At 43.3% G+C, this 12,224-nt stretch overlaps 1 protein-coding gene across 2 annotated transcripts in view; it reads left to right on the plus strand.

The window, feature by feature from the left end:
* Positions 1-8,052: 8,052 nt before the first annotated feature.
* Positions 8,053-12,224, plus strand: part of COL25A1 (collagen type XXV alpha 1 chain) — a 294,554-nt gene continuing 290,382 nt past the window's right edge. For both annotated transcript variants that reach the window (XM_083861172.1, XM_083861173.1), the window contains exons 1-2: positions 8,053-8,908; positions 9,426-9,495. In XM_083861172.1, the coding sequence (XP_083717298.1) occupies positions 8,549-8,908; positions 9,426-9,495 (430 nt within the window). In that variant the 5' untranslated portion in view covers positions 8,053-8,548. The remainder of the gene's footprint in view (positions 8,909-9,425; positions 9,496-12,224) is intronic.

Raw genomic sequence — 12,224 nt, forward strand, 5'->3', positions numbered from 1 at the left:
GAGGAGCATGAGTAATACCTAGGATGGTAAATTGAGACATTACCTTGTAGTTCCTCTCTCCTTTATGTCAGTGCTGACTAGGTTAGAACTCCATAGCTAGAATTATCATCAAAGACTTAAATTTGCTTACAGGCACAGAAAACAGGGAAGACAAAATAGTTTTACTTTAGCTTTGGCATAAAAATGATACAAGTAGTGTAAAGAATATGAGAGCTACAAGAAGTCTGTGACAGCAATTTGAGGAATCTATGCCCCTGAATGACTCAGTAAATACTCTGGCAGCTGGCAGCCTGATGGAGCTGAGATGATGCAGACACAAGGCTGGGACCTGTAATCCCAAGCAGCCGGGCTATTTTATTGTGCTTGTTCTTGTGAAATCTACAGGAGATCTATGGATTCTTTAGCTGATAGTATCTTCTGACTGGCCTCCTTTATCTCTCTACTCATGCCAAGGAAAAATGTCCTAAATGTTTGTGATAAGGTTTCAGACACTTTTCTGACCACCAGCTTGATTTTTTAGCTCTGCAGCTCTCAGAGGCTGTGCTCAGATATCTCAGATCTGTCATTTTCTGAATTTTGTCTAGATATGGCAGCTATCTTACCCCATCCTCCTTCTCCAACAATTTCACATGGAAGAGATCACAGTGCAGTTCATAGATGGAACGACATGAGAAAGAGATGCCTAACACTGATTTTTGGAATGAGCCTCAATGGTTGACCATCCCATTTCCTACAAAACACCCTTTAAAAGCTTTTACAATTTTGTAGCCTTCAAGGAATTGAGAATTTTTCCCCCCCTCCTTTCTGTCTGTAGACAGGAAGAGAAGCCTTGAGAGTCAGCAAGCCAGGAACTCTGGAAAGCCTGCTGACCATCTCCACATGCTTCCACTCTGCAGAATGGCAGATTGAATCTCATTGCAAAGAGAGGAGGGAAAGTGGGTGATCTGACAGCTGGCAGTTTGGTGGTGATAAAAGGTAAGAGAAAACCAGGATGTCCCCTTAAAACATCTGAAAAAGAAGTAAAATCCATAATGCACTTCCTTTACACCTTGCAGTAGTAACCCTGTTTTGTAGGTTTTGTCATCCACCTATAAGCATCTTAAGATTTACTTCATTCTGATTCAGAGAAAATAAGCAGTTATTTTGCAGATGTTGATAAGCTTTTAAGAGAAGGAATTTATGATTGTCTGTCTGTCTGTCTGTTTGTTTGTTTGTTTGTTTGTTTGTTTGTCTGCTGGTTTTGTGTTGGGTTTTTTTCCCCCCATGATGCAGTTGGGGATTTTTTTCTTCTCAGGAAAGGAGATACTATATACAACTGATCTGAGCATGATCAAGAAAAAAGGCTTTTTCCTTTGGCAATTTTGCATGAGCAAACAACAATTTCCCAGCAAACTTTACGTCCTTCAAAAGTGCATTAAAATCTTCAGTTGATAAAGGTAGAGCATTTTGAAAATGTACTTGAATAACTGTGGAGGGGACCACCATTGATAGAATTCATCAAATTAGGCATTACCTCTGAAAAAAGTAACAAATCTGTGATTTATGTTGATCCAAGTTTGACCTCTTTGAATTTTTTGTGTTTTAGCTAAAATCTATCTTCTGACTGAATTCTGTTTGTCCTCAGAAGAGTAGGATAAATTTGCCTAAGTCATCCTTTATTAAAAAAATTAAATCAACATTTCACTGAATTCTGTAACACAGGAAACCAAATCTGAAATTAAAATTAGTTTTCAGACTTCTCTTTCATGATACAATAGCTTTGAGAGTTATGACAGAGAATTTGTGCTTAGACCACTGACTTTTTTAACAATTTGCTGAATGATGTGATGCTTTTTTCCTGTGTTTGTCTGGGAAGGTAATAGCAAGCATGTAGACATTTGCTCCCAGATCTCACTGAAATAATGAGAGATTCAACAATCAATTTGAAAAGACAAATCTTCATAGCCCACCACTGCCTTCTTCAGGGCTAGCAACATATACCTCAAGAAGTGTCATGGACATCCTGACAGGGATTTTCATTTGATAGCATCATAGTAATTTGGTTAAAGAGAGAGAAGGACATGGCGATGAACAGAATTGTGGATGACAGAGTAAAATGATGCACTGATTGTCAGATATGTAGTTCTTAGAAGAAGAAATTTTATTGCAGGTAAATTATTCAAAATATACTAATTCCAAATTAGGGACAGGCAGGGAGGGAAGGGAGAAATCAGCAGATTTTATCTGTCTTTAAGTCACTTGGGGACACCATCCACTGAACCAAGGGAAAAAATCCTGCTGCAACCATCTTCTTGATGCTCTTAAAATCCATTTAGAGATTTTAATTCTCCTTGCTTCCTGCCTCCTTCCTTTTAATTTGTTAATCAAACCTTCCTCCTTTTGCCTTCTGCCTTTGCTTATTCCTAATTGTTTGTTCCACAATAATTTTGTTTGTCTTTGACTCACGTCTGTAGATTTCAGAAGCTTCAACCTGTTTTAAGTATGTAAATAATTGACAGGGCTTATAGAAACATTAGTTTATCTGCATTATGATGATTCTATATTTGCCATTATCCCGCAGAAACTTTACCTTTCTAGTAACTGTGTTGGGGCTTAAAAATGTAGTCAGAGTTACTGCTGCCTTTTTCAGAGGTGGTTACTACTGAGATCTCTCAGCACTTTACTCTTTATTGTAGTAATTTTGCTACAATAAAAAAAACCCAATCTCTTCTTAAATGTAACTGCTTCTGCATACAAGAAATTCCAAATTAACAAGGTGAAGAGAATTTCTCTGCTGTATAATTACCTTTTTGTGTTGGGTTCATCTTGGCCCCCATGTTGGCATTTTTATACCCTCCAAATACTCCAGCACATGTGCAAGTTTACTTCCATGACTAATCCTATTGATTTGGATCAGACTATAGACGTGAGTGAAGTTACGTGTTAATATTGGACTTTGCAGGCTCAGAAACCCTTAGTCCAAACTTTGTCCTCCCAGCCTTTCATCACGACTCAGGAATTCAGTGGTGTTCATTCATACACAAATAAACAGACCAGGGAACCAAGGGATATTAATTGGCCTGGAGCCAGGACACGGATATCTACTTTTTTTCCGTCTGAGGTTCTCAGGTCTGGACTCCTTGTCCTAATTTCTGATGATGGCTTTTCATTCAGTAAAATTCTTGCCAGAGCTTCCCAAGAATCAGCTGCATTTTAAAGCAAGTGTTTGAATGTACGAAAAATGTAAGACGGTTTATCTGTTATGAAGTGTTTTTAACACATTCATGTGAATTATAGTAAAGAATGACATACAGGGTCTGAATTTTGTCTTGAATCAGTTTGTAGGTCTAGGAGAGTTGGTTCCATCATGTTGAAAAAGGAAATGCTGTGAAATATATTTAAATCCAGATGTGAGGTTTTTTGAGTTTTTTTCTTATATTTTATTTTTAATATCAAGTTTGCCAAAATACCAGTAAGGTTATGAAACTAATAAACTAAATCCTATGCTCACATGATTCAATTGCCTCTAGTCTGAAGATAAGTCTGACTTAAAGATTCAAATATATGAAGTGTTTGTACAGTAGATGTGAAATGAGTATATCTAAGTATTAAATCATGAGCAAGTGTTATCCATCTGCTAAGTATATTAATATACTGCATCATGTATACTGTAATGTGCTTATATTAAATTTAAAGTGACAGGAGGCAATCAATTTGGATAGTTGAAAGGGAAATGCTTTTCCAACTTTCTTCCCAAAACAGTGAAGTAAGTTGTTTTTCTGGTGATTCTGAGCTATCTTGGCAAATATGAGCAGGTCTATGAGAAATACCATACTACCTAACCTTCCAGGGAGCTAAGAAGTTAGAGGAGTGCTGGATTTTGCTTCCACCTTGCATTTTCACCAAATAAGTATACAGAAGTTGAGTAAAATCTCATTTAGGGTGCAAGATGCACTCCAACTGGAAGGCTGAACTGAGCAGGAGAGAGATGAATGGAGGAAGAAGCAGAATGCAGATACAATTTGGCTGCACACAGAATGAATAATATAAAGGCTCAGTTTGAAAGCGAGAACCTTTGCAGAAGAAGGGTTTGCATAACCATTATTAATCATTCGAGCGTTTATCTTTGTGTGTGTCGCCTCAGCTCTGACTTGATATCCTAGGCTCCAATCCCTATTTGTATTTATTCTCTGCCTTCTGCCCTCCTGAACATATATGCGGTATATATCACAACTTGAGGGTGGCTTGTTGTTTCAGCAGATGAATGCTTGTTTTTCACTAATCTGTTTTTGTATAATTTTAGTCACGAGTTTACGTTGTATCTGGTAAAGAAATCCAGTAGTGGACTGTGGATTGGTCAGCCAGAATACAGCATGCTGTAGACATAAAAATATGGAAAGAACTCCAGACACTAGTCCTGTCTGGTGGAAAACTGTTATCTGCAAACACCATCCACATCTTCAAACACAGACTCATGAAATGCAAACAGTAGAATCCTATCAATACCTTTGGCCTGATCATACAAAAGATCTGCTGAAACGTGGCCTTTAGAGATTCAGGGCGGTGTGCACCAGAACTTCAGCAGACCTTACTTAAAATTCTCCTCCTTTTGCTACTGTTTGAGTTGGAGTGCTACAGATTTATCATTTCTGATACTCCACCTGTATGTGTTAGTGGCCAGATCAAAATGCCTGGTGCACAGGTATTATTTCAAGCTGCTGTATTCTGGCTATCAGATACAAAATAGGCTTTTAAGGCATTTTAAGTGTTTTGTAAACTAAACTTGCATGGTATAATATCTTAAAACATCTGAGATACAGTTCCTGGCAGGAAGCAGTTAAATTACTGCTTGCTCATATGAACTGCTGTCTGGTTTACTCCTGGAATAGGAGTTTAACTCATTAGACCAAGTTACTCCCTCTAATTCAAGACCTATAAATCTTCACCAATAAAAAAGATTAAAAATATAGTGGCTTTGTTTAAGAGAGAGAGGGAAAAAAAAAAGAAACCCTGTTCTTTCATTGCATGGATAGCATTGTCAAAAGTGCTACAGCAATCTGGTTTTAATCTTAGTTATGATCCTAAGTAGATGCCTCCTTGACTCTGGCATCATCATGGCTGCAAAATAAGAAGCAGGCTCACTGGCACTGAACGTATGTTGTCCTGGATTTGCTTTGCCTCCCGCTTGTGGAAAGCTGGCAAAAGCAGCAAATGCTGTGCCTTAACACTTTTTTTCCTGTGGTTCATTGTGTTTAGATGGGACAAGCATAGTGCAAAGCTGCTGGTTGTCCACTTGATGGTATCAAGTAACTGAGCATGGGAGGGTATGGCTGCTTTAATGCTCTCGACTCGGGCAGACGTGACCGGAGATTTTTATAACAGGTAAAACATCTGTGTTATGTTCTTCGCCTACACAAACAACTCCCGTGCTAGATTTGATCAGACTGTGCATCATTTAGCTCGCCTCTTGGATTCCGCACTCCAGTCCAGCCTGCTCCAGACCAACCTTGCTGTGAAGTGGATAAATAATGCCTCCATCAGGAAAATCACCATGGTTTTGCTGCAAGCAGAGGATACTGCTAATTTGCATTTTCAAAGACTCTCTGTTATCTGTTTCTAGGTGAAAACACACTAGGAAAAAAGCTATGGGAAATAATTTGTTCTCAAAGCCAGCCATTATCAAGTAATTTCTAAGCATTTTAACAAACTTTTAGCTGACATCTTTCCCAGAACCAAGCTTTGGCAAAAAGAAAATGTAACTTTAAGCTGGAGCAAGGAGAAAGGCTTGACACTGGTCTTTCTCCTCTTGCTCTTCTTCATCATGTTTCCCTTTGTCTGAGGATATGTTTGAGCAGACCCATGAGCATGAGCCCCATCTCTTTTCAGAGTTGAGACCAGGCTAGCATTTCTCCCAATTGTGTAGAAGTATAGCTACCTTTTGTGAGAAAGAGCATGAAAGCAATTTCTTGGAGCAATGTTAGACTTCTGCTTTCCTGGTTTGGGCTATTTGTCTATTTGTCCCAGACAGAAAAAAGAAAGGTTTCCCATCATACCTCTTCAAAATAAGAAACATCTACCATGAGATTTGTTATTCAGTAGGAAAATGGCTTTGGATTGTGCCTCACAGAAACATGGTAATCTGCTCATTTGGTAATCTTTTTGATGGCAAGTACATGCAAATCTGATGTAACAGGGGACTTTCTGATTCTGGCTATTTAGAATAGGCCTTGTCCAAAACAAATGGATGGGATGATGCTGGGTCAGAAAGATACTTGGGCAGAAAGATTGCATCATTTGGCCAAGCAAAACATCAAGCCACGGCACACTGACCTATGGGTATGTGGTTGTCTGTGCCCCATGGGAGGCACTGAAGCAGCCAGAGGATGTCTGTATCTGCCCTGCAATAAGAAGAACTGATCTCAGGAGGAAATGCCACCCTGGCCCCAATGAGCAGTACCCACTTGCACACCACAAGTGAGGCAGTGCTGCTGGGAGGGAGCAGCAGGGTGCGGGCAGCTGTCCTGCTCCCCGCGGCGCCTCACTCACCCCCTGCAGAAAATGACAATCATATCCTGAGGGTTTGCAGGGTTACTTTGCTGGATGTCACCACGAGCAGGGGTGAATAATGGTGCTGGCTACTAACAACAGGGGGTAATGTGAAGCACTGGAGCTGGTGCCAATGGCTGCCAGCCACTCTGAGGCAGCCTGGGCACTGCTCATACCATACTCAGGGAGCCCATGCTGTGCGCCAAATTAAGAGCATGTCGGTATTACTTATTTTCTGCTTTCAGTTTATTAATTCCAAATACTATTTCAACTTCTTATTAAGGACAGATAGTCTGTGAGCAAGTCCTTGTTTTGAAAAGCGCAGTTGTTATTCACAAGTCCTGACCATAAGGTATGTGCTGCTTGGTGGAATTTGTTCGTAAACTGTCCCTTGCAACCCTTAACTGTTTATTGTGAAGAAACTATCACCTAGGGCTATGTAATCATGGTTTCTTCTCTCTGATTAGAGTACGCAAAACTTTTTGTTTAGAAAGAAGAGACAAATTATGAAAAATAAATGACTAGCTATGAACTTCTGGTACACTTTTATTCAAAGTCTAAGTAATTAGACTGAAACCCACAGAGCTTTTTTGGATCCATGTCTTCATGGCAGTTGTGACTGCTTGACTACTTGGGAAACAATAGGTAATAAAACTGCAGAAAATGTCTCCAAAAGGAAACTTGATTCGTAGTATAAACCAACAGTCTTGGTCATGTCTGAGAAATGCCATAGTTGGACAAATATCTTTTTCGTTCCATATCTTTAAGTAGTCAGTGTTCACATAAGTAAACACCAAACAGGGCAAACTATGTGTTCTTGCAATATCTGGTCCTGTTTTGAGAAGTTTCTTTGGTTCAAAGAGTGTACCAAACACAAGAAACGTCACACAAAACACAGGAGATTTATAGGAGATGCACTGCAGTAATGCTAAGGTGAGAACTAAACTACAGCAGGTCAATGCAGCATTTGGGCAGTAAGAGGCAGAGGAGTAAGGACCAGAAACCACCAAGCTTCCCAAGCATCAGGCCACACCTGCAGTTCTTTGGATGTTGATGCTCCTTTTCTAGTCAACCAAACTAGGCACAATAAAAACTGCCCAGTGAAGAAGCAACTTGATAACCAAACAAGCAGAAAGAAAACTGGCTAAAATTAAACCTTCATACAATAGGAAGTTAGTGCAGGCAGCTTCTTTGGAAGCGAGCCCTGGCGTCGCCTGCCTGCGACGGTGAGTTATACACGTTTATTCTCCGCACTCTAAAAAAAGAACGGGACAAGGGAGCGCTCCCTCCTGTGCTTTATGCCCGCACCGAGGGCATGACAGCCCAGCCACAAACCACTGTAAATCTGCTCGGTGCTCCTGAGCTGCCCTGGCGCTGCCAGCTGCCCCTTGCATCCCCTTCCCCGGGTCCCTGCGACCCTCGCCCTCCTCATTAGTGAGTCCGATGTCCTGCATACATTACGCGAGGAGAGCCCCCCGCAGGCCGCCCCTCCGCCTAGGTGAATAAATTACGCGGCTGAGGGCGGGGATGCGGGGCAGCCTGCGGGTTTCCCCGGCTGCTGGGCGCCGGCGGGCAGGTGGAGCGGGAGCAACAAGTCCTCCGGCGGCGGCGGCGGGGAGAGGAGGGGAGGGCAGGCGGACGGGGGGGCGCTTCCCGCCCCGCGCCGCGCCTGAAAACCTCTCTGACAAGTGGCAAAGCGCTCGCAGAGCACGCTGCTCCCTGCGAAAGGCGGCTGCGAGCCGCGGGGGCTCGCCTTGCACCCAGCCCCGCTGCCGGCTTGTGGCTCGTCGCCTCCCCCTGTCCCCTGCCTTGGGGTGGGTCGCGACCCTCTGCCGGGCGGTGCGGGCTGCGCCTTCAAAGTGTGCCAGCCGCCTGCCGGCTCTGCTTCTACTCACCGCTCATTTTTTTTTTTTTTTTTTAACCTTTGAAATCGTTATTATTTTGCCGTTTTGTTGTTTATTTTCTCCTACTTCGTTGCTGCGATTTTTTTTTTGTTACCGTTGTTCGCAAACTAATTGCCTCCATGGGGGGCGGAGGAAAGGAAATCAAAGCTGCCGCAGCTGAAGGGTGTGCGAGAGCGCTGGGGAAGAGCCGAGGAGCCGCAGGACGGGATGGCAGCGGTGAGCCCGGCCCGGGGAAGCGCTGCCCTTGGGCCGGGCCGGGCGGCTCCGCGCTGGCCGCGCTCCTCTCGGCGCTGGCCGCCGCCTCCTGCGTCTACCTGGGGCTGCGCACCAGCGACCTCCAGGCCAGGGTTGCGGCCATCGAAGGCGCCCGAGGGGGTTTCTCTGCCGCCGCCGCCGCCCCGCTCCCGCCGCTGCCCGGCTTTTCCTTGGAGCAGCTGAACGCGATGATGCAGGAGAAAGTGGAGCGACTCCTCGCCCAGGTGTGCGGGATGGGGCGGCCGGTGGCGGGCACGGGGGAAAACCTGGGGCACGGGGGAATGCTGGGCGCGGGGGGCGAGCTGCTGGGATGGGAGGTGGAAGCGGGATAAGCGAGCCCGCATCCCCAGGGGCGGCGGGGCCGGGGGAGAAGCGGGCGGGATGAGGGATGGGGGATGGCGGGGACCCTCCGTTCGCCGCCCCTGAGGCGCTTCCCTCATCTGGAACTTCCCGCCGTCCCTGCGCTCCCCGGCCGCGCCTGCCGGGGAGGCGGAAAGACCCGAGGACTTGGGGTGGCGGTGGGAGAGACCCAGAGGTGTCGGGCTTGGCTTGGCTGATGGTCACTGGGACCCCTTTTTGGCTGATGGTCACTGGGACCCTTCAGGCCGGGTCCGGGGCAGGAGGCACCGCGGGTCGCGCAGCCTCTGGCAGGGCGGTACATTCCAGTTCGGGAGCGCTGCCCGTGGCCAACTCGCTCGCCAAGTTGCCCTCCCTCCCTCATGCTGCTTCTCTCGCCCCCAGAAATCCTACGAGCACTTGGCAAAAATACGAGTAGCGAGAGAAGCGGCTCCGGAGTGCAACTGCCCACCAGGTAACAGACAACAGCTTGGAAATGTCCTCTGGGAGGCTTTAACTCCGGGATGTTTGGTATTCCATGGTTTTGAAATGCACCTAAGTCAGGTCCAGGGGATGGAAAAGGTGTAAAGCCCAGAATGATTTGGTTTTGCTGTGGCTCTAGATTGGAATTAATGCTGATAAAAGCCATCCCTTAGGCTGGATGTTGCCAAACAAGAACACTTATGAAGAAGGTAATGATCTACTCTAGTAGATTAAATATATTCTGTTTTAAAGGAGGTGGTACTGAATCAAGGCACTGTGTGCTCAACTTGGGAAGTAGAGCAAAAGTCCCTAGAAAAAATATTGAACAGTTTATAACATGGATTGAAATAGGTGGAGGGTCTGTTGCAAGTTAGCAGTGATATATATACATGAGCTTTTTTTCAGTCTAGTTTTTCTGTTTCCCTAGGAAGGAATTGCACATTTTTCCTACTGAAGGTTCGAAACTGTGTGTGTTTGTGCAACCAGGGATATTGCTTGACTTTGGAAATGGGCCCTTCTAATACTGCACAGTTGTTTCTACATTCAGGCTGAAACGTTTCTGTGGTCTTTGTGCTCCTTTTTGATAATCTGATAACTGTCAATGTTGTTTTAGCTTTAAAAACTTCTTCTAACGTATATCCAAGTTCATTTTAGCATCTTAGAAGTTATGAAAATAATGCCAGCGTTTCACAGGGGGATGTAGGAGTTCCAGCATCCTCTGTGATGAGGCACACTCGATGCAGGCAATGATTTGCATATCCTCTCATTCTGTGTGAAAAACCATCTCCTTTACAGGTGGAATATGGACTCTCAGCAGGACTTAAGCTGATTATGCTTGCCAGCAGGATGTGTGATAGTACTCATATATAAGGAAGGAGCTCTCTAGTTGAGGATTCAATTCCTGCCAAACCCATCAGTCTGAAGGGACTACTGAATCTCAGTGTTAAAGCTCCCTGCAGTGGTTGGTACACTGTTTTTGTGATGATACACCTGAGAACAGAGTATTTACTTGCTGGTGTAGAAGTTGCCACGGCTACCATGGGATGGGCAATGCGTGTGAACTAGGATTGTTTTTAAAGATTGCATAGAATTACTCAACTCCCAGTTAGTTTTGGTAAGGAACATTGGTTTCCTGCAGTAGTATTTGTATATATTTTTCTTTAGGGCTAACATATGCAAATTGATCTTATTTTCTCTGTTGCTTAACTGCAGTGAATTAAAAGATGCAAGTTTATGCACAGAAATGAGAGTTACTCATCAAGTTGTTTGCAGTGATGCATTCTGTGAGCCTGAAATTACATTTAATTTGATGCTAAGCTCTTTCCATTTTTCTTCTTCCTTGTTTAAATCCATCTGTTATGATATTTTCACTTACTGTTTTCCTACTAAAGGTCAATATCTACTTTTTCATGGTTGGTGTTATATGCTGCTTTACTTCTTCACTACCACTAGAGCTCCACATTATACCAATTTTTATCTGACCTTTTTTCTTAAGTATGTGTTATCAAATAGATAATGAGCAGCTGAATATTTCTCACATGCATTGTAAAAATCCATGTTACATGAAAGTCAAAGTGATTTAGGGAACATATATGAGGGAGCAAATTTTATAAGACCAGGAAAACTTACATGAATCATTACAAAGTGAAAAAAAAAAAAAAGCTGCAGAGAAGAGGGATTAGAAATGTGATACAGAGCTTTTCACCTCTTGGTAGCTGTTTCAATTTGGAAGCAAGTTTTGTAGTGACTGAAAGATGTTGCCATGTGGTAGCCTCGTTTTGCAGTTGATGCTCTCATGCTTGTTGCCAATGGACAGGTGCCTCCCCCAAAATGGCATCATCTTGGGAGCCTTGTCTGAGAGAGCAGGGGCTGAGTGGCACCAGCACCTGAGGACAGTGCCTTCCTAACTGCAGGTTTTAGGCAGATAGACCAAATAAATTGTTGTTCCCTCTGTTAGAATTCCTTTTTGAATGCACAGGATGGGCTTTTGCATTAATCCTTAATGCTGCTATTACAAGTAGTTATGTTCAGAAAGGTATTTGGTTTAACAGGAAAAGTATTATGGTCCATCAGTGGTTTTTCTATTGCCTGCTATTTGTAAAGCCAAGGAGTACATTGCCTGTTTCCCACATGGTTCTCTTTTGGTTCCCTTCTGTATTCTGCTCAACTTCTTAATTTTTTTTCCTGTGTTTCTGAAATAATAAAATACATGTCTATTAGAGATGACTTTGGAAGCCCTTCTTGGTACAGAGATGATATTTGAAAGGTCTCTATGCTGTGAGAAGAGGTCACTACTGAATGGCCACCAGGACAGTTTCCATCATTTTTTCTCTTTAAAGAGGAATAAAGATTATTTAAAAGTAGGTTACATTGTTCTCTACCAAAAGAAGAGAAGAAAATTCAATCTGCAGACAGGAGGGTGAGAATATGGCCTCTGGTTCAGGACTAAAGTTATGCAACTGGCATAGATGTGATTAGCTTGAGATTTTCATCCTTTTGCCTCTCTATGGTAGGAATCTGCACATTCAAAGGGAAGCAGGTTTCAATGTCTCAGGTACCTAGGGAAGCCAGATTCACAAGCTCACAGCTTGCAGAGCAGGCTACATATACCTCCCTTTAATTCAACAGTAGCCTTGAATTTTGTCTGCTGTGAAGAGTGATCACATTTCTCTTTACAAATATTATTTTCATTAATTTTCTTATTCTTATGTTCTATTTTCT

This window comes from Zosterops lateralis (assembly GCF_965231275.1).
Source record: "Zosterops lateralis genome assembly, chromosome: 5".
NCBI lineage: Eukaryota > Metazoa > Chordata > Aves > Passeriformes > Zosteropidae > Zosterops > Zosterops lateralis.